Source organism: Pseudonaja textilis, chromosome 4 (assembly GCF_049901715.1).
Source record: "Pseudonaja textilis isolate UNSWEBS1 chromosome 4, rPseTex1.2, whole genome shotgun sequence".
NCBI lineage: Eukaryota > Metazoa > Chordata > Lepidosauria > Squamata > Elapidae > Pseudonaja > Pseudonaja textilis.
Genome location: NC_141993.1, coordinates 34,081,359 through 34,105,080, shown reverse-complemented (window position 1 = coordinate 34,105,080; position 23,722 = coordinate 34,081,359). Strand labels below are relative to the sequence as shown.

At 35.8% G+C, this 23,722-nt stretch overlaps 2 protein-coding genes across 2 annotated transcripts in view; one reads left to right on the top strand and one right to left on the bottom strand.

Annotated features, from left to right (window-relative positions):
- Positions 1-15,917, top strand: part of FANK1 (fibronectin type III and ankyrin repeat domains 1) — a 58,903-nt gene extending 42,986 nt beyond the window's left edge. The window contains exon 12 of the mRNA XM_026704980.2: positions 15,109-15,917. The gene's annotated coding sequence lies outside the window, so the exon portion shown is untranslated. The remainder of the gene's footprint in view (positions 1-15,108) is intronic.
- The window catches only part of ADAM12 (ADAM metallopeptidase domain 12), a 287,867-nt gene continuing 265,334 nt past the window's right edge, over positions 1,190-23,722 (bottom strand). The window contains exons 17-23 of the mRNA XM_026704952.2: positions 22,120-22,197; positions 20,664-20,772; positions 15,946-16,078; positions 13,662-13,773; positions 11,996-12,175; positions 6,503-6,636; positions 1,190-4,949 (exon numbers count right to left, since the gene is read on the bottom strand). Of these exons, the coding sequence (XP_026560737.2) occupies positions 4,889-4,949; positions 6,503-6,636; positions 11,996-12,175; positions 13,662-13,773; positions 15,946-16,078; positions 20,664-20,772; positions 22,120-22,197 (807 nt within the window). The 3' untranslated portion in view covers positions 1,190-4,888. The remainder of the gene's footprint in view (positions 4,950-6,502; positions 6,637-11,995; positions 12,176-13,661; positions 13,774-15,945; positions 16,079-20,663; positions 20,773-22,119; positions 22,198-23,722) is intronic.

Sequence of the window (23,722 nt, the reverse complement as noted above, 5' to 3'; positions counted from 1 at the left end):
CCAGTTCTCAATTATTAATGGGGATGTAAAATCATTTGTATCTAAAGTAAATGTGGTTCGGGTAGAATTTGAAGTTGCTTGTTGCACCTGCCAAAGCCTTAAAGATGTCCCGACTTTTTCTGGTTTCACACAATAGCTATGTGATCCTAGGAAAATGTTTATACTATGGAGGTAATGACAGAGGCCTAAAAAAATCAGCCATGCAAATGTTTATCCAAATGAACAGCTTGTTCGTTACCTCTTAGAGTCTACTTTTGTATTGACCTGCTTTTTGGCCGGCCAGCCTTTGACTGCTGTATCTTTGTTCAGGACCAGGTGAATCGATTTAAGAATCTGAGAGGCAGATAGAGGATTCAGGCAGTGATTCTTACTTGGATCGGCTTCAGTAAGAGTGAAGTGGGAATAATTGGCTACAACAGTGCTGGAATCAATCAGAGGTGGTATTCAGCCAGTTTGGACCGGTTCTGGCATATCGGTAGCAGAAATTTTGACCAGTTCAGAGAACTGGCAAATACCACCTCTGGTTGGCCTCGCCTCCATGGTTACCTCTCCTATATTCTCTTGTTTTTTAGCTCAGCTAAAAAACAGTTCAACTTACCAGCGTTGACAGAGTTCGGTCTTTGAGCCCTACGCGTGTGCTTAGAACCACTCATAGAACCAGTAGGAAAAAATTTGGAAACCCACCACTGGAGTCAATCCCACCAGAGTTATTATTCCTAGATGTCCCTAGCTTTTTTTCATCCTCTTCATCAGAAAAAAAGTCCAGCAGGGCCATGACCATAGCAAATAATCTTTTGAAAACGAGGGCTTTCTTTTGAAAACTGTCTCTTTCTAAAGCCATAACCTCCAGGTATGGAGATTATCATGTCCAAACCACCAACCCCCTTTTTTCTCCAAAGCACAGCTTCCAATGGCCTGAGATTTGCTCTCAAGCTGGAGTAGTCCCCAATTGTTTGGAGGGAAAAATAAGATGGCTTAATATGCTACATATCCTAAAATGCCCGAATGCAGACCAACAAAGCAATGATTGAAAACATCACAGATTGGGCTAGGCACCTGCTTTGGTCAAGATGAGGTCTACAAATATTCTGTTGGGAAACTAAGAGGAAGACCTGTTTCAGGAAATAGTAGTAATACAACTCTAGCTGTAAAAGTAAAATGATGTGCTTTGTTGTAATTAAAAAAAATATTCTCTTAAGTTTATTGATACTTTTATTGACTCCTTTTGTGATAAGGAATAATGGACTCAGTAACAGACACGTAGAACAGTGTTTCTTTCCACTTATATAATGCTAGATAAGATCAAATTGACTGGATCATTTGCTGATTTTGGTTGTGATATGCATTTGACTCCTGCCTAACTTATGCACATTGTACATGTTGTGAGAACCTACACAGAGTTAGTACACAACCTCACGTCTACAATGCCTGCTAGATTGGGACACTAAGAATGCATAGTGTCTTCTAACTGAAGGTTATATCTCTTAAATAGTTTTGCTTCCACTTTTTTTTTATAAATAAAGAGGAAAAAATGATGGGGAATTAATATAATACCAAAAAAAGACTAAATCTTACATAGTTCAATATTTTTATAGGCAGTCTCTTCCTGGGTTTCTTGCTAGGTGAAATAAGTGTCATATTTTTAATAAGCAATTACAAATTTATTTTGAGTGACAGTTAAATAGAATTAATTTTCTTGGAGAACGGAGGGTCAATGCTCTCAGAAAACCTACAACTATTCAAGAGGCATGAATTATAAAGAATCCTAATAGCACTTGCCAAATCTCATTTTAGAAAACAGAGTTCTACAATCATCAATAACTCTTCCTACTTAGCATAAATATTACATTAATATTTCCAAATGACTTATAAATTAAAATATCAATTATTACTTGGTAACATATGCAAGGTTTATAAACCAAATTGTTTTCTAGATAATTCCACTTTGCTTTATTTTGAGATACGGATATTTTTAACTGATTTCTTTCTAGGTATCACTGTTCTTGTTGCCTAGATACAGAGCATAATAATTGAAAAGTTAAATTAGGTACCAAAAAAGAAATAAAGATCATTTTGTCTTGGTTCTCTCTATTAGGAAACAAGGATAAGTGACTTTGGAAAATAACATGTTACATATACAACTGGAATGACCCAAAGTCTGGGAATTCAAAGCAGTTTTACGTATTAACAGATGATATTATTGGTCAATTTATAATAATAGGAAATATGTAAAATATAGGGATCCAATTGATTAAGTATTTTTATGAGAAAGGAAAAAATAAATGTAGCTCTGTCACTTAAAAAAATGCAGTTATTTTTTATAAACTTGCTAAACCAAGGACAAATATATTTATCTTATGCTTCCCAGCTGCTGTTTGGGATAAAATAATTTTAATGATATCCTTTAGATGGTAGGTCAGTAATCCATGCTGCTAATGAAATAAGCCTTGAATTGCCGTTTTGCTAGTTATCAGGGGAGAAAATAAATGGTAGAGACTTTCTGACCATAAAGAGACAGCATATGAAAGAGCCTACATTTACATTAGAGGCATTGGAAATTCAATAAATTTTAGGAAGACAAATTGGAAATGACTTACTTCTCTCTCAGAAATCTAAGTGATCAGTGTACATACTACTAGGATAGCTGAACTCAAAATTTGCCATTTTCATAAAAGCACTAGAATTCTGCCCTCTTAAGTGTGGTTCTTTATGATTGGAGATGATCTGAGTGTATCTTCAAATAATGAAGGCTCCCTTGGCTAAGCAACATAGATGAACACTGTCCACTAGAGTCAGATACGACTGGACAGGAGAAACCTTTACCTTTTCTATTGTAGCTAATTACAGAGCTACATATTTGGTCATCACCATGCATTAAACTAATGAACAAAACGTTCAGCATAAGAGGAAGGCAGGTAAATATCAAAATGTTTTTGAAGTGTTGAAGTGTTCAAATTGTTTGGCATGCAACAGCCCTCATATAAGAACTGATTAAATTATTTTTATAAAATCAGTGGACATATGGAGATGAAGAGTTAAAAGTGATGACATGGCAGAGTCACATGTCTGAGAAAGACAAAAGACTGGGTGAATGATTACCAGAGAGCTGCAACAACAACAAAATGAGTTGTCTATCTCCTTGTTGCCATCTAGCTGTCTGCTATTTTTCAGCCTAAATATGGTAGCTTAACTCAAACAGTACCTCTATAGGAATCTACTCTTTGTAAGTGCTAAACACTGTACTCTCATGTGAGTATTCTCAGTTTTCACAAAATATTTTACTGGGTTGATTTTTTCTTTTAGTATGAAACAATGCATTTTTGTTACAGTGCACAGCTATTTTTTTTTAAAAATATGACTGCTACAATATGGTTTTAAACCCATGCTGAGTTACTTGCTATTCTGCACATGAAAATATCATATAAATGGTAGGTAAGCATCTGAACTGGGTGTTACGGAACTATAAAGCTACCTATAGGTTTTATGGCTATATGGTCTGTTGCATCACAAAGTAAGAAAAGGACAAGTAGCTTGTGCTGTATTGGTGGAAACCATCAAAGTGTGAGCATCATGGGCATTGTGTGGCATCATGTGGCATTGATGCATCATGGGCATCGTGTGCATGCAGATGTGTATATATCTATACTCACACACATACAGATACATAAACACTGAAGACCGAAAAAATTGAAAAAGACATTATGATAGAAATTACACACCATTTCTAATTAAAATAGTGTTCAATATACAGTACTTTAAAAGCTATTTGAAAATCTATACACTATCTTGGAAAACAGGCATTTAACATTACAGTACATTGAGTTAGGATATACAGTTATGGCTAACTATATTTTTGTGTATTACAAAAAAGAAATCACTTGTGTTAGTACAATTAATCTGAAGATTTCTCTTAACCCATTGTAATTCTGGAACAGATGACTGACATGTTATAGAACTGAAATAAATACAAGAAATATACTTGAGACTCTTACAATTGAAAATGGATTCTGGGTACTGGATAAAACTGCTGATCTTGGGATAGGTATTTAAGCTTCAAGAGATAATTCAGTGTATATTTAACGTGCATCTGTACCATGATGATGGAAATAACTTTTGTACAAATGACATTTTATTTTCTCCAAAGATGGTTATGTTCCATATGCACAGTTCACTAGAGGTAGGTTGGATTTCCATTTGGTACATGCATAATTACAGTGAATTTTTGGTTGCCTTTGCTTACTATAAACTTTCAAATTATAAGAAAAACAGTATTTCTTGATTTTTGCAAATAGTATTTTTCCATCTTTCTAATGGAATGTCAATAGGAACAGCATTGGCAGTTGTTTGCTTTACCTTCCTGTAATTTGTGCACCACAAATTACATATTGCCTCCATTTTGCCTTTTATTAGCAAACAATAAAAACATAGCTGTATTTGAACTTTCATTGGTCCCTTGATCTCAGCAATTTTATTTCAGTCCTAGTCAGCATCCTACAAAGAATAGATCTAAATGGAACAACAAACACTGAGAGGTATTATATATATATAGCCTGCTGTGAAATTTAAAATGAAGGATGGTTCAAGACTGCTTAAGCATCATAAAAATGGCTTCCATCCTAGGAAAACTTGATTATGATGAAATAATATTTACTACAGTGCTCTGCACTGTAATAAATATGAGTATAAATTAATAATTTATTAGTACCTGAGCAAGGACGCAAACCACCTTCACACACTGTAGCACCAAAGGCAGTAGCTCAGAGTTCTTAAAACAATGGGATATAGAACATTAAACATTCTATTGGTTGATATAAAAATATTAATTTCCAGCTGAAAAATAGTGCAAACTTCTATTTTTTCAGAATAAAAATGGTCATTTCCCCCCATTTCATTTCATATAGACAGCATTGCAGGGCCTAGGCACATGAAGTGGAGGTTTTGGTGCAGGCCTGTTCAACAGAAGAGGGTCAAGGGACAAAAAACAAATACATGAAAATCGGGAATTACTAAGATATTTATTTACTTAGTTATTAAATAAACAATTGCTACTTATAGGGATGGGCATGCGATGGTTTCAGGTCACATAAATATCTTGGACCACTTTCCTGAAGCCCATCCATGTGCACCATCAAGTTTAATTTCAGGAGGCTACAGATGGGTATGGGTGTGCATGTGTACGTACATGTGTGTGTGTGCAGCTGCACCCAGGACAAGAGACTTTGCTGCAACAGGAGCTAATGGCCTTATTGCCACCCATTTGGATTACGTTGTTAGGTTCTAGTTGGGGATTGCTTTAAAATGGCCCAGAATGCTGTGGCCTATAGGTTCCCTAACATCTGACAGGAGCACATTACACTATAACACAGTGCTTGCACCGGGGTGGGATTCTACTGGTTCGCACCTATTTGCTAGAACCGGTTGTTAACATTCTGAGCAGTTTGGAGAACCAGTTGTTAGAAGAAATTACTGGCCTAATCCTGTAAGGAAGGCAGGAAGGAAACATTCTGGTGTTGCTTACAGAAACTGCTTCTCCGTTAACCCTTATTACATTCTTGGCTGGACTAGACTTCCTGTCTCAGGAACGTCCCTGGAGTTTTTTTTCCCCTCCTTTGCTGGTATTTTGCCTCTGTGGAGTGACCATTCAAAGTTACAATGGCACTGAAAAAAGTTGAGTTATGACCGTTTTTCACACTTATGACTGTTGCAGCATCCCCACAGTCACGAGAAGCCAGGCAAGGAGATGCGTACCTTGATGTGAGTGATATTGAGTTGGCCACTCCCAGCCAGTCACATGACCACCAAGCCATGCCCACAGAACCTGTTGTTAAAAAATTTGAATCACACCCCTGGCTTGCACGACTTACCAATCAGCTTCTGAGTGCAATTTAAACTATTGCTTTTAACCTTTAGGCCCTGAGCCTGGTATCACAATCTTCAGCTAGAATCAACCTGACCAAAATGATCTTTCTGGGAAAAGCAGCTTGTGGTTTTCCCACTTTGGGGAGGGAATAGCTTAAAAGATCTCTTTCATAGAACTTTGGGTGTGATGTCTTTGATTTCTGATGTCTTTCAATTATATTTTAAATTTTACATGAATTATAATTAATTCCTCTCTCTGTGTGTGTTTTCATAATATTGGAATATTTTATTCTGATCATTGCCATCTCTAGACCACTAAAGAGCTGGGACAGGTTTATCTCTTTAGCATACATATTAAAAGTATTAAAATTATGATTTGGGGGATAAGGCAAGAAATGGTTTTTCCACAGTATTAAAACCTGCTAAATTAAATAGTCAAAGTTCAGGGCAGATAAAAGGAATTTATTTTACATTGTGTACTGCCAGTCTGTGGTGGCTTGGTTTATGCTGAAGTTGATTCTTCACGTGACATGTTTATTGCAAAATTAAGCAACTTTGTGCATCATGGTGCTCATAAAATCTGACTTGGGTAACTTCCATCAAAAGCTTAGCGTGAAACATACTAAGAGACAACCAAACTAACCTGACAGGAGCAATTTGAGGCCTAGGTTTTGGAAGCTCAGACATTGTCCTAGAAACAGGATCAAACTGAACAGCTTTGTTCTTCTGAGGATTAGCTGGCAAAGGCTTCTGAGGAGGACTTGGTTTGTAAGATTCCTACAGTGTGGGAACAAAATCACAATATTGCAATTCATTTATTTTCTTTTGTAGATTTTATCCATGCACAATACAGTCAATGATAAAATACCAAAACATTGTGTATTTTAAAGAATGCTACTAAACAGTTCTTCACAATTTTGTAGTTATAATTTGTGATAGTTCAGTCAAAAACTGCAGCTCTTTTTGATTTAGCTTTTAATGTTTCTATTATTCATCATCCTGCCCATCCCTCATAACATGCTTTAATTAAAACAACATTTGCATTATATGAGTTTCCATGATTTCTATTTCTAGTAAATAATAATTAAAAAAACATTAAGAAAAAAATACAGTCAGAAAGGACTTCTTGGAATGTATTCAGGGGAGCTATGAAAGAGCTGGCAAAACTGAAGTGCAACAAAAATGCATGGCTTTATTAAGCATACAAAGTTATCAACTCTTTTAAAATGTTTTACCTACATAAATCTGTTCTTTATTTCAAATAGAGAACATGACAAGGCACCTAATAAATATGCCAAGAGCGGAAACACAAGATGATCATTGTGTACATTTGTCACTGAGACATTTCCAAATTATAGCAATTTAATATCATCTTTCTGCCAGGCAGCCTGCTAAATGTTATCCTGTCAGTTATACCCTGGTCTTTTTCCTATTAACTGCTTTAAAATAAAACCCAAATTCTTATCAATTCTCATATTCCCCCAAAAGATGCAAAACCAATAAGCATTTTATCATAAAGCACAATAAGCAGGTTCCAGAGATAAGGCATAACTTCAAATAAATGTAAAGTTAATTAGAAGTCTGGCTTTATGAATTATAAACCTGGTGATACATCTAGGCTCAAGAGTGAATAAAAAATATCAAACACATTGCTGTTTTTGTTATTTTGATTTATATCCAGTGGTTCTGGCCATAGGATACTTGAATAAGTAGCTCTGGGTTAATTGAAGTGTTTTCTTAACAGTTACAATCTGCAATAAACTCATCTATGTCCTCTAACAAAAAAGGCTGCTATTAAAATTGCATCTGTAATGGACATTTAAAGTTGCTGACTTTTATAACAGAAAAAAATATCAGCTTCTATGCCATTCTTCTGACAGATACAGGGAGAAGAAATACTACTAAAATGTTTATTATGTTATAAATCATGGTTGTCTTTTTTATAGCTTCCAGAACACAATAGACACTTCAAATATATACTGTGTGTTTTGTCATGAAAGAAATGGTGGCTCCATTTTTTTTAACTTCACTGTAATTTGTTCCTTTTTAGTAAGTACACAATTTCTGAAAACGGCAAAAAACAATCTGAACTCAGAATACAGCTATGTAAACATTGGACTTCTATCTACAGAGATGCTAGTTTGTGAGGCACAACAATGTTATTCAATACCTTTAGCAATATTCTTCTAGGGGATGAAATTATAGCAGCATTTTACCATTTATTTATTTATAACTTATCAAACAAATAAAGTTTGTTCTCCCTTAGGCATGGAAGCTGACTAGGTGACTCACTCTAAGCTTTCGCTCTCTTTTACTCACCTCACTTTTTTTTAATTGTAAGGAAAATAGGAGGAAGGAACATGTGTGCACCTTCAGTTCTACAAAATAAAAGGCCTTATAAATCCAATAAATTAATAAGCACTTTGGCTATATTCTTCAATCAACTAAAATCTATAATTATACCTATATCAGAGATGGGACAAAAAGACAGTGGATATTAGCTAAGAGTGAGAGGGCAGTAGCTAAATTAAAGTCATGCTTTTAAAAATTCTACATTATAGTCTTCATCGGGTATTTGCTTGTGTTTATCAGCTTTATTTGACTGAAACTGTCTAGATTCTAGACACCTTACAGAATTTACATAGTAAAAGCAATACAAAATTAGAACAAAGTTAATTACAATAGCAAGTAAAGGTAAAAAGTTAAAATTATTCAAAATTGTTTTATATTGCACCTAAATTTCCAAACTTTGTAGAAGAGATCATTCATGTGTGTCTGGAAACCATGGATTGTGTTTCAGAAGGAAACTATTCCAGAGTTTGGGTGATGCCATCAGACTCCCTCATCCTATACCTCCTCTTATTTGGGGATACTTAGATCTCTCTAATTGTCTAGGTAAGGCAAGTGGAAACTAATCAGGAAAGTGGTTTCTAAAATGCTGCCAGGCCCCAAACCATATGTGCTCTTATAGTGATCGGCATTTTGAATTATATGCACAAGTCTATTGGTAATGCAACACTTGCAATAGAGATAAGATATGGTTGTGTTATGGCTCATCACTAAGCAAGCATTCCTCTGTGCACCAGACCAGCTCAAGCTTCTGGGTTGATTTTCCAGTGTAGCTCCAAGCACAGCAAATTACAGTGGTCTAATTTCAGCTTGTTTTTAAGACAAGGGCCTGATCAACTGTCTTATGGCTGGTGGTCTGTGTCTTCAGTGAACAGATGTTGGTTAAGGCTCCAAGCATCAGATTCCAATACATTATTTGGGAGGGACGGGACTCTAGAGCAAATTATAGATCATGCTTGCACGTATCTGTGGCAGCTTATTCTTAATTCTAAATCTGAGTTTTGCTAGATCCAGTCAAAAGCGTGCTTACGATGGAAGAAACTTGATTCTGAATAATACTAAGTTGCAGACTAGATAACAACTAACAGTGTGCTTGTACTGTATAGGTAAACCAGAACTTGCAGATAAGTGTAGTAACGTAATCACACAATTAACTGACCTACAGTTTTGTTTGTTTGCTTATTACCAAGTTTCAGGAACAGCTGGTGATTAGGTCAAACTGCTATATTAATGTTGACTCAAAAAGCAAAGGTTAGCTCATATGTACCCACATAAGCACCTCATACTGCCTTAATATGAATAGAAATACAAATCAGGTAACTAATAATACTAAAGATAAATTAAGAAGAGGGAAAATCCTGCAAGAATCCATCAATTCTCCAGTTTCCCTCTAAGCAAAATGGCATTTTTTATAGTCTGGCTCAGACAATTCTAGGGAAGAGGATGAACAAAAACAAGATCAAAGTAATTTCAGTACAGAGACTGGCAATTGCTAAAAAAAAAAAAAAGCTGCCAGCTGCATCATACAGTTCCAGCCTAGTGCTTGCAAAAGATAATGAGGTGGTATCATAATTAACACCACCACATTTAGGAGGTTTGTAGAAAGCAGGAGATGGAATAATATAGTATTTAATTCATGTTTCTTTCAAAAAAAATCTAGATTTGTGGTCTGACTAATCAGATTCCATCAAAAAGTTATTTTACTGTGTTCTGATTTTTGAAGGAATGTGAAAGCTGGCCAAGTCAATGCCAATTTTTTTTTCAGATGTAAGATCTGCAAGTAAATAGATAAAGTTTAAACAGTGGCAACTTCAGAATTATAAAAATGTTACAAATGAAATATCAAACTTTATAGATTTCTTCAAGCAAGAATTGATGTGGAAACAAAACCAGCAGCAATGTACTGAGGTTACAGAACCCGCTCCACTTTTAATTGTTGTTATGAAATGCAGTTGTGGTCAATCTGTGGGATTGGTTCAATGTTTCAATCGTTATTGTAACTCTCAAAATTATGGGGTTTTGAGGCTGGCTGTACCGTCAAATGCTTTCAACAAATGTTGAGTGGAGCTGTAATCAGAACATGTGAAGCGGTTAAGCTACCATCCTAGCAAAAGAACAATAATAACACCAAGCAACAACAGATGGAAGTGGGCTGGCTCAGAAAACAATAGCTTTGACCAAATTAAATTGAACAAATTTAAAAAGTTGTAATCTGAGAACCAAATAATACACAGCTGGCAAAACCTTAGGATACTGGATGCTGTCCTAAGATATGTAGTTCTAGATAGGGCCAACTACATAGGATAGCTCATTTTCGGATTCCTTCCAAAATGGAAATTTCATCAGTTGCAGTCAAGCCCTGCGATGCCACTGTTCCTGTTCAGAAATGAATGTTTTAACACATGTTTTAACATATCAGAGGCTCCTAGTGCAGAAGTGTCTGGAGAGGGATAAATGATGAAAGGAATATTGTGCCATAATCCCCATTTGCCATTGTGTATGCACTGTGATGTCACTGTGTACAAAAGGGGCAGAGCTTACAATGCAATGATATGACACTGTTTGCGTCATTTTGATGAGAGTATACAATCCTGCAGATGCCTCTACCACATTATTTTCCAGGATGAATCAGCTGAGAGCATAGGCTGAGCACAATTTCTCATCTGTAGATCCCTGCTAGAACTACTCAAATATAACATCAATTATTTAGAGACTAGTGACATCCAGCTCTTCTGACCCAAAGCAGCAATGTGCCTTGGAGAGGATGTTGGCCCACTAACTGCATCTTTCAGCACTCCCTTAAAGAAGCTTCAGCTTCTTTATGTTTCAATTATGAAAGCACCAATAGAGTGTGACAGTATCACTGTACCTTGTCACTGCTTCTTTAATGCCTCTTTAGTTCAAACATGTTTCCTGTGATCATGCAGCTGGTGCAAATGCCGAAGAAGGTGCAGCTTTTTTTTTTTTAGTGATGTGCCAAAAAGAACACTCACATTCCCTCTAAAGCAGATTTTCTGCTTTGAATCTGAATAGGTGCACTTCTATACTACCGCTCCTCTTCAACAACGATCCTCCCCTTTTACAACTTTGGTATTAATACTTCCACACTAATACCATTGCATGACCTAATGACATGTACAAGCAGTCGTGTGATTTTTCTTGGAGCAAAAATAGCAATAGCTTTTACATTTGTGTACCGCTTCATAGTGCTTTTACAGCCCCCTCTAAGCAGTTTACAAAGTCAGCATATTTCGCCCAACAATTTGGGTCCTCATTTTACCGACCTTGGAAGGATGGAGGGATGAGTCAACCTTGAGCCTGGTGCAATTCGAACTGCCAAATTGCAGTCAGCCGGCAGTCAGCAGAAGTAGCCTGCAGTACTGCATTCTAACCACTGCACCACCGTGACTCATAAGAAGAAGCAAAAATGGAAGACAGCTGTGGCATTGTTGAATTCTAGACAATCTAGCATTCAAACAGCTACTTGACAGCATGTCACAAATATTGTAACACTGGCACTGGAGGAAGACATGCTGAGGGTGACTGGGAATGTTTAGATGAACTAGAATTAATTCCCTTTACTGTAGCCATTCAGAATGAAATAAGCTAGTAAAGAAATGCCCAAAGAAATCGAGATTGAAACTGCCTAGGGTTTTCTTGGTAAGACAGATAGAAATAAAAGATTAGAAAGGACTATTTATTCTCCATTCAAAGAAATCTCAATTTAGTTTGGCCCTCTGGAATTTGCAGGTTCTGTAGAAATGGAGGTGAGGCGAAAACAACATACCAGGTCAAATTTCAGAGGGGGCTTGGTGGGCAGCACCTTTCCAAATACAGACTGTTGACTGGAAAGCTCACAAAGATGTGGCTGGACCCTCTCTGGTGGACTCCATTTCGATACATCCTGGGCCTTCACAAAGTAGCTAATATCCCTTTTCTGATACTGGAGCAATTGTACGTTGTTTCTCTATAGACCATAAAAACAATATGCAAATAAATTGCAGTTTAAGTACACTGCATATGGCACAACTAAAACTAAGCATTTCAAGTTCAGTTTATTGCCGTTAAAGAAAAGCAGATGAGAAGAACCCAGGGAAAAAGTAAATGCTATGAACAAAATTATCTTTCCCACTGAAATAAATGTTAAAATCATTTTGGCTGAATTGTGCCAATATGCTTCTTCTCAGATATACAAATTAATGGTTAAATGTCACTGCTTTCAGGGCTGGTTTAAATGGCTCTTCCTTTTTAATATGCCCTCTTTATTTTTCCTGAAGTCAACTAACAACCAATTAACAGCATACTCAAACACTAATCCTTGGATGTTTAAAAAGCATTATTTCTGTCTAAGAGAACTGGCTGCAATCCAGAAACCAGTACATTTATTTGTTTCAGCTCTTAAAATCTTCATTCGTCTAGAGTATGGAAACCAGTATGCATTTTCCAATCTGGCTGTGTTGATTTGATTTCAGTCATTAACCAAATTTGTGTTTTGCTTTCTTTATTTGACAGAGGCTCTATTGGTGCATACCTTAGTTGTTCAATGCACAGATTATTGCAATAGTCTCTTGGCAGGGTTTTTCCATGTTCTTAGACAAACCAGAACAATGACATTCAGGCTATTCTGGACCCTATGGGTTTTTTCAGAATTCATTGCTCAGGAGGGATTCTAATTGGCTCCTGAGAATAGCCAGAATCTGTTTTAAAAAAGAAACAAGTAATCAAATGTGCATCACTATGTGGCATTTGCCCTTTATGTAATTCCATTGTCACATTGTAATAGGCATTTTGTCAGTTTGTCATCAGTGGTAATGAACTTCCTAATACCAATAGGAACATCCTAAAAACCTCTTTATTTATTAACACCCCCCTCGCTACAAACCTCTTGACTTATTATGTTCTCTGGGCAGGTTTTTCTTTCTGTTGCCCCCTTAAATGGATGTATAATTTCTTTTATTTAATTAGCATGTTTAACTAGAAGGCTCTGTTTATCCCACCTTGCACTCATTAGGATTGGCAGTTTCAAGGTTAATTCCTTTTTTATAGAAATTCTGGATATATTTGCACTTGGCTGTACTGTAGGGTGTTGTCAATAGCATGGTTGCAATGGTTAGTGTGTATTAATTGGCAGGTTGTTACATTTTGAATTCTTTGGGGGATGACAGTTTTGTAATTACTGTGTTTCTCTGACTTGTGCTGCAGGTTGGAAAAGGCATATAACACATAAAAATTATAAAAAATAACTACTGAGAAAAACATTAAAATCATTTTTAATGATATCCAATTAAATATCCTTAGACATAGGTGCTAACAGGTCCAACGGTTGTTCAAATCCTGGAAGAAGGCAATGACAAATTATTGAAAATAAAGAAATTACACAGCTATGTCCATATAGACACTTGAAGCTGAGTTGACTCTAGGGAATCTTTAACTTTACTTTATATAAAACGCACCTTGGGTGTGGTTGGATTTTGTGGCTGTTTGGCTAGTTTCTTACTGATGGATGCTGCAGTATGAACATGATTAGATTCAGATGAACTGGAAGGCCTTGTTTGACTCACAGACCTGCAATGCAAACACACTCATTAAAAAAATAGCTACTGCTTGGAAAATATAACATCAGGGTTATAGTTTGATATAACGCTCCTTTATCTTTATTTTATTTTTTTAGTAACAGTGACTGCAAAATCCATCCATTACTCTTGCAAGAATAAAAATATTGATTTTGTTGTTGTTTAGAACCACTAGTCTGTTAAATTAGCTCTGGCAATCTGTGGAAATGATGCCTTATAGCCCCCAAGGGATACTTTTAATGAAGCTGGTGTTTAAGAAGTAATGACCTTCGCTATGGATATTGTGCTTCATTCAACGGGCTAGAGACAAAAGGCTACTTCCAATCTTTCAATATTTCAAGCAGGCAAATGCCTTCCACTTTTTAATTGCTTACCACAAAACAAAATGAGAAACAACAACAAGAACATCACAAAGTGCTGTGGTCTTGATTTAGTGCAAGAAAAAACCCCAAACAATTTATATTCACGATACAGTATTTCAGCTCATCTTTCTAATATACCTACATTACACAAAACAACTACACTTAAATTATCTACTATAAACAATGATATCAATCAAAAGGTAACAAAGGTAAGCAAATGAGGTTAAAAATTTTTTTATTTCAAATATTACATAAGGTTTTCAAGGTCTTAAAACTTGGCATTCCTTTTCGTGAAATAGCAACTGAAAAGCCTTTCACTTTGTTTAGGTAATTTATTTCATCATAGGTAGACTAAAAGCTTCACTATCTGAGATGAATGAATAGGAGAAAATAACCCCTTCAATATCTTATCCATTTTAGGTATTAAAAGAAACATCTCCAGTCCCACCCAGTAATGGATTGTTAACTGGCTCAGATATAGCAAAATAAGCATACGAACTCCCTGACAAATACAAATACTGAGTGTAATATTTATATGCTTTAATTATGCTGATTGTTTTGTTTTACTTTGTATCTTGATGATCACCTTGGTAGAATACAAAGGTGGGATATCAATCAAATTAATAAAATAATATCTCCTTCTTAAGAGAAATTTTCCTGGACAAGGAAGGAAAAAGTTAATTCCCTACTCCACATCAGCTCCAATCTCATTAAGACTACTTTCCTCAGATGATGCTTTACATTTTTTAAAAAGAAGAAATCCATATGAGAGACATGATGCCTCATTGTTGGCAAAACCAGATTTTATTCTGTTGAGGGACCCAATTCTGCAGCGATACTGAGCTGGTTAAATGCTAATGACTAGTAGAGCTAAAGCAAATTGTTGATGGAACTAGAATGCAAAGTGAGTGAGGTTAACTTTTATTTCTTTTTCTGACATATTTTTTTCTTTCTTCTCTTCCCAGGCGATAGCTACAAGCGAAGAGGCATTCAAATTTAAAAAACAAAAAAAGCGTCCAAGAGTTTTGATCACCACATGTGATTTTATACTGTTGCTCCAGGCCACCCATTCCTGCTTTAGTGGATCTTCTGTGTTTTTAATTCCTCTAATAACTCCTCATATGTTGCTTCTGTTTTGAACTAAGAGCATCCCTTTTGACCTTTGACACACACTACACTTGTTCAATTTCATATATGAATAAGAACAAACTACACATTCACACAGAACCTTACTTCTAACTGAATAAACTGAAATGTGTCATTGTAATACATGATATTAATGAAAGAATACAGAATTAGCTATTGGTCTGAGTTCTGAGCTCGGCAATTTGTTTGCAAACGTTTCATCACCATTCGAGGAGACATTGCCAGTGTGCTTTGAATTGCACTCATCTGTCAGAGCACTGGCCTTTAAATACCTTTTTATGTAATGCAAATTAGTGTGGATGTTGTTTGTTCGGCTACTTCTGAGTCATGGTCTGACTTCGGACTGTTTGATTGGCTGGCTGTTGTTACCAAGGCATGGTCTTTGGTTTTAAGTACTGTCTGTGTGATGTAAATTAATGTTGTTTGTTTGGATACTGCTGAGTCATGGTCTGGTTTCTGTCTATTTGAATGGCTGGTTGTTGTTCCTGAGACGTGGTCCGATTTCTATATAGCCCAACTACCAACCTGAGCTACTTATATTCAAATACATTTCAATATAGGTAATATTCATTCTGGAAGACATTGATCAGCAATAGACAATGGGTAGTTTTTCCTGAGGTTGCAGTTTCAAAAAAGAACAATGTTAAATACCATACCTAAGTTTCTCTATTGTAGTCTTCTTATTAATAAAGAACACTCGAATCAAGATCTTCCTCTTGAAGTACACAAGTAAACTGGCCACCAGAAGGCACAGGATGGTTATAAGTATTGCAATTAAGCTTCTGTTATCTAAAACAAACAAACCCATCATCCTTAATTAAAAAGAAGGTTAAATAAAAAATCACTTACTTAGGATTTTGGGTAGCAGTATTTCTAATCCGCAATCATGCAAACATACACACACACACACACACACACACACACACACACACACACACACACACACAGAACTATTAAGGACTAATTTTGAAGTTAGATAAAAGGCATGGTTACAGATATTCTGTGCTTTCATCTTCTATGGCTCAAATAATATAGCAATGAATAAACTAGATTTCCCTAAGGCGATAGTCTTACCCAAATAGGGATCACTGTTCCTTATTGACCACTCTGGTTGAGATTATGAAAGCACAGTTCTGGCACATCTGAAGAGCCACACTTGAGAAAAACTAAGCAAAGTTGCCCAACATATATGGGGAAATTAAAGTCACATCACTCCTTCACAAGAAATTGCCCTGTCTTTCTAGAATTGATGTTCTTTATCATTTTGGGGCATATAACACAATATAACTATTACATCAGTATTGATAAGAGATTGTAGGCATGTTTATAGGTGTGTGATGAAGGAAGAAAGGAAAGAGGGAAGGAAGGAAGGAAGGACTCATTTAATTATCACAGTTGGGACCAGCAACTCCATCGCTTTATCCATGATGTTACAGTTAAGCAACACATCACATGATTGCAACTTATAATTTTATTGTCAGCCAATCCACTGACTGGGTCAGAATTTGGCTGTGAAGCATGCAAATGGTGATCACATGACCTAATTTTGGCACAGGGGAGCAGACTTTCATTTTCCCAAGCTTTTTAATCATAGTTTAATTCACATTGTTTTAGATAAGTCAACCTCCTTGCTTCTGCCTAGTTTGTATGGTATCTTTATATTTGGTTGGATATTTATTTATTTATTTCTTGAATTTATATTGGGTATATATTGGAGATTCGAATTTATCATTTTATGCATCCTTTTTAGTTTGATTGTGGTAAACATCCCACAGATGTTCAGCTCTTGAGAAGTTTAAAAAGTCGTATGTAAATACAAATTTAGCACAGAACAGTGGATTTCTACCTCTATTTAAAATTAAAAATATTTTGTGTCTACTTATTTTTAACTTATATTTATTTAAAATGCAATAGCAGTAGCACAGACTTATATACCACTTTATAGTGATTTACAGTACTCTCTGGGTGGTTTACAATGTAAGCATATTTACCCCCAACAATCTGGGCCCTCATTTACCACCCTTGGAAAGATGGAAGGTTGAGTCAACTTTGAGCCAGTCAGAATTGAACTCCTGACTGTGGGTAGAGTTAGCCTACAATACTGTATTCTAATCACTGCACCACCACAGCCATAAATCTGTCCTGTGATATCTCCTTCCAAGCAAAACTAACTAGCTCTGAAATAAATAATACTTGAATGTTTCTTTGTCCTTCTGTTGAAGGCCGAGACTTACATTTCTGGCAAATAGCATAAGCTACTACTGTATCTTGTGACAGGCCAGGAAAAATGAAACAGATCAGGCATCCCTAATGTTTTTGGTGCCATTTTTTACTCTCTTCCCATCCTGCACCCATTTATTTGTTGGCATTATCAATTCTATTCACTGCATGTGTGAAAGGACAGATTGTGCCCTTCCTTGACCTCCAGAATAAATTGAAACCAATGGGAAAAAGATCAATATATCACAATCCTATTTAAATTACCAGGAAAGAGATTGAGCAGAATGTGCTTAGCATTAATGTGATCATATCCATGGAGTTTATTAGGTTTATTTGTTATGATAAAGAGTTGGATGAAACAGGCTTCAAATGAAAAAGCACAATGCAAAGACATGAGCACATCCAAACTTCACAGTGTTGTTACTTGGCTTTATATAGTCAGTAGGAATGCTGCTGAATATAAGTAATGTTGAACTGTGATTAAATTCACTTATTCAACTCCTGGGATTTTTTGTTTTGTTTTTGCTATTATAATTCCAAGAAGGGATTCTTGTCTGAATAAGAACGTTTTTTTAAAAAAATCTAAACTTCATTTTACTATAAAATCATTATGCCACTGTACTGATACAGAGATTTGTATGATGTCACAAACTCACCTCACTACCATAACTTTGCAGTAAATGCCATCTCATTTAATTGGAATAATGCTGTCTATCCCTTCCACCCCTCCAAATTGAGAGCATTTCCAAACTTCAATGGTAGGCATGAATGTAGCGCTGATTCTGTTCTTACACCCAGTCAACACAGAAATATCTTTACAGACTTCAAAGGTTTGGTTGTATATGATTTACAAGAGGAAAATCAATTCCTACCCAATTTCAGGCACAGATAAAGCTGTCTTAAGACTTGCAGGCAGAATAAATATATTTTTAGGGGAGTGCCAAAAAATGAAAGGTTAAGAAACTAGAAAAGTTTTCCTATTAATCCACACATACAATGAACCCTGTGGAAAAATTGATGATTCTTAAGTACATAGGCTGGGAAGGACTCTGCTTTTCTTAGCAATTATTATTATATACCTACTGCCTAGGTATAGCTGTTTATTTAATATGTAGCTCTTTAACAAAGTTAACTTGGAGGATCACAGATATTTAAATTTTAAAATTCAAAAAAAATATCAATGCATGTGTATGTGCTCCTACTCACCTGTATACCTTCTAAATTCTTTTTCTTGAATGACAGTTGTGTGAGGTGATCTTATACGAATCAGTGGATCTTACTTGAATCAACTTAGTTATTACTAAGTTTCCTACTTAATTAGTTAACACATCTTTAGTTAAAGAATCGAAAGAATGATGTGGAAAATGTCATCAATAATCTAATGATATCAAAACTGAAGTCTATACTGTCTGTGATTTATTAAGCCAAGACAGTTTAAGATTAGGGCTGTTGTCTAGGATAGCAAAGTATGCTATATGCAGATGAAGTTTAAGTGACCCATATGAGGAACCTAGTGTTACATCTGCCTTTTTCACACGTGTATAACTTCACAGCTGGCTATGTTACCTAATCTCCCTGAACATCTCTGCAAAATATGTTTAGCTATTTTACCCTAATGGAAGGATGTTTGCCATTTCCCTTAGCAAAAAGTTAATTTCATTATTCTGCAAGAGCAATTCAATATTAACAAATTTCAGAGCCTTCTAGGAATGAAACATTGATATTTACAATTAATGGGAGAAAATTACTTTTGCCTCTTGGAAATTCCCAAACTTTGTATGGGATAGCGCTAACAAAAACACCCATGAAGTTTGCTCTGCAGAATTTAAATACAGTGAAATTATTTGTTTGAGGTGCAAATCTAATAGTGCTGATTTTGCAGTACCCCATGTCCTCCTTGCAACAAAGCAGCAGTAGTGTGTAAATATAGAGTTAAGATTTTCCTCTGCATTCTCTCTTTACCTTTCATTCTCTCTATTCTTGTCCAACACTGCTAATTGGAGATACTTTTTCTGCAGGCACAATGGAATGGAATGGGATAGGATAGGATAGGATAGGACAGAACAGAACAGAACAGAACAGAACAGAACAGAATAGAATAGAATAGAATAGAATAGAATAGAATAGAATAGAATAGTTGAAAGAAACCTTGAAGGTCTTCTAGTCCAACTTGCTCAAGTAGGAGACCCTATACCATTCTGGACAAATGACTGTCCAATCTCTTTTTTAAAACCTCCAGTGATGGAGCTGTCACAGTTTCCAAAAGCAAGCTGTTCCAGTTATTGATAGTTTTATCAGGAAATTTCTCATTTCTAGGCTGGATCTCTCCTTGATTAGTTTCCATCTTTTCCTTCTTGTCCCACCTTCAGGCGCTTTCTTGTCCTGCCTTCAGGCACTTCCTTGTGGCAGCTAGATCCTAGGCCTTTGCCTATATATTTCCTATAAATAAATTCACCTTCTGTTGTAAGTATTAAATCATTCTCAGGGATGCTTGGAAGCATATTTAGAATGGTTCAACCTCCAACATTATTATGTGAGGACTCAAATTTACCATTGCTCTGGCTCTATGGGACAGAAACTACAATCCTGATCTTTGGCTCTAAGGGACAGTGACTATAATCCTTATCTTTCAGGACAATGGGGTTTAAAAAGCACAGCATTCAATCAGATGAAGGAATGGGTAGATATGGAGAAGAAGATTAAAAAACACAGTCCTTCCAAGAGTTCATCAGTGATCTTAAGTTTCCTCTCACTGTATTACATTGCTTGTTCCAGTCTGTCACTTATATTATGCTGCTATCATCTGAAAGACCCAATGTTATTTATTATATAAAAGAGTCAACAGGACAAAGGTGAAAGACATGAAGATGTGCCAGCACAAAACAATGGAAGAGAAAGAATTTATTTGGGAAGGTCTATGGAGGAGAGTCTTTTGTTACCATAAATGGACAAAGGCACAATCAGTGAATTACATCTGTAACTACTTTTGCAATTAAAGTGAAACAAGGCACCACCTTACACAATCCTATTTGTTTATATCTGCAATGGCAGCTAGAAGTGGATACTGAGATAAAAAAACTAGATCCCTAGATAATCTGATGTCCAAAACCAGTTCCTCCATTTATCTTTTCTTTTCTTTTGTCTGTTTACTCACCAGATTGTCGTACTGGCCCACTGTCAACACTGCCGCCAAATCCTGCCTTGTCACAAAAGGGAGGACCCCAATGAGCCTCACAGTGGCAATTTTTTTTATTGTTGCAGACCTCAAAAGCAAAAGCATGTACACATATGAACATGGAAAGCACTACCAAAGATTTATGCCTATCATAAAAATAAAAAAAGTAAATAAGGTACAGCAATCATACTTTGTGATGTTACAAAGACTACACCCTTTTATAGATTGTTCCAAATGTAACTCCCAAGTGGAACAAAACTAACTGACTCCAGAATTAAAGAGTGTAGGATTACAGTACCTGCGTCCAGAATGATTTTGATAGCATTTTTTCTTCTACAATGTCCCCTTGAAGGAATGTAGTCAATTTACTAGTTTGGAAGCTGCAATTCCAAAGGATGTAAATCTGATCTTACAACAGATCAAGGCCCCAGCATTTTGGGTTTCCCAATGGCCATAGTTACCTAACAATATTGTCACTAGATTATTGGCATGCTAGAAGATTATGGAAAGGCAGCCCATTTTTCAAAGAGTTTGTTTGTCCCTAGAGTGTTATATATGCATTATTGTGAATAAGTTTAGTTCTCAGATTTGCTAAATAAGTTTAAATTGCACCTAGTCTCACAAGACTGAAGAAGCTACAATGAAAATAGGTGACCAGTGGGTTCTCATTTGTGGTTTGGGCATAGATAGTTAAGTGTCTTACCAAAATACTTGTGAACGCTGATGTATGCTAGAACAAAATATGCAAAATATTTAAGCATATGTGGCTAAGTTAAGCACTGCCTAAAAAGGAGCCGCCATCGTTGAAATTTAGAAGGTTGATCATCCAAGACAGAAAGAAATCATATCAGCTCCTATTATCATATATACATTCTGTCTTGTTTGATTATCTGAAACACTGTTTACAGTAATGGTGGATTATGCTTTTAATATATTTATATTTTAATTTCATAATTGATTTTCTCCCTGAACATTTCCTTAGGATGGCCTGACTCAGTAAATGTTTTCACTTCATTTTTATTGTAAAACATTTTAAAAATATTTCAGTTCTGTTACATCTCCTTGGCTGAACATGCCTATCCTCTGTTCCAAACAGATGGATATATTTGAAAGAATCCTTCACCCCAGCCTATTATGCTTGAAACATTAACAAGAGCATAAGTGAATTCATTCTAGTTTTTAAACTGCTGAATGTTAATTTTTGTAAAGATAAGGTCACCGTGACCAGCAATATTGCTTTGTCAAATAAAAGCCACATTTCCTTTCTTGGACATTGAAAGGGCATTGAAAATTGATCTTTCTGGAAGCAGAGGCTGAAAAAAACCTGACAGATATATTACAAAAAAATCACCGTTTTAAGCGCTGTAATCAATGAATGATTTATTGCTCAGCTGGAGATTGACTAACTATAAAAAATTGAATCTGTAATGCTTACCCCACGTCTGTGACATTTTGTCGCACATTCATGAACACCAAATATACTGGTGTTTTGGCAGCGGCGATTAAGACAGATCTGTAAAGACATAAGAACAGGCAAAAGAAAATTTATGGTATAAAGACCAAACAACTGGATTTTTCTTTCTGTACTGTATTTCTAATTCAACACAGAATTTCCAATCTCTTCTGGGTATGATTTTAAACTAAATTTTGATTTAGTATATTTAATAAATCTATCAACCAATATTGCACCATGAAATAACCTAGCAAGATGCTAAGACCTAAAGGGTTCTAAATGAAATATTTATTTATTACTTATTTATTTATTTGATTTGTCAATTGCTTACAAGATAATAGGTATAAGTATAAACATAGTTATGAATATATGAAATGGATACATATAAGAAAAATAAAAAGAAACAATAGGACACAGATGGTAGGCACGTTGGTGCGCTTATGCACGCCCCCTACAGGCCTCTTAGGAAAGGGGTGAGGTCAACAGTAGACAGTTTAAGATTAAAGTTTTTGAGGTTTGGGGAAGAAACCACAGTGTCAGGTAGAGTATTCCAGACATTGACCACTCTGTTGCTGAAGTCGTATTTCCTGCAATCAAATTTGGTGCGGTTAACCTTGAGTTTGTATCTATTTGTGTACTCTTGTATTGTTATGGTTGAAGCTGAAGTATTCATTGACAGGTAAGACATTGCAATGTATGATTTTATATACTATATTTAGATCTGACCGAGGGCGGTGTAGTTCTAGGTTTTCTAGGTCTAGAGTTTCGAGTCTGATGGCATAAGGTATTCTGCAACAATTAGAGGAGCGGAGAACTCTTCTTGTGAAATATTTCTGGACTTTCTCAACTGTGCTAATATCAGATACGTAATGTGGGTTCCAGTATTCAAGTATTGGTCTAGCAAATGTTTTGTATGCTCTAGTTAGTAGTGTAATATTACCAGAGAAAAAAGCTACGTAGGAGTAGGTTAACAACTCTTAATGCCTTGTAGTTACAGTGGGCTCTAGCACTTAGATCATTAGAGACGAGTACTTCAAGATCCTTGACAGAGTTTGGATCATCAACAAGGTCTTGAGTATTCAGCTTGTATTTTATTTTCTGATTTTTTTGCCAATATGTAAGTCAGAGCATTTATTTGTTGAGATTTGAAGTTGCCATTTGATTGGCCATTCTGATACACAGTCGAGGTCTTTTTGGAGGGTAGTAGTATTTTCTGTGGTGTTTTTAATAGCTTTACATAATCTGCGAAGAGAACGCAGTTGTTCTTAATATGATCACAGAGGTCATTTATGTAAAGTATGAAGAGAGTTGGTCCTAGAACACTGCCTTAGGGGACACCACTATTGACATGTACAGAATTTGATAGGATGCTCCCAATTTTGACCATTTGTTGTCTGTTTGACAGGAATGCTTCTATACAGTTATGCAGGTGTCCAGAGATACCATAAGATTTTAGTTTTAGTGCTAGTTTGTCATGTACCACTGAATCAAAGGCTTTACAGAAGTCTATGTAGATTGCGTCTATTGCTTTGTTCTGATCGAGTTGTGTAGTCCATATGTTTTTTCAGTATAAGAGTTGCAGATT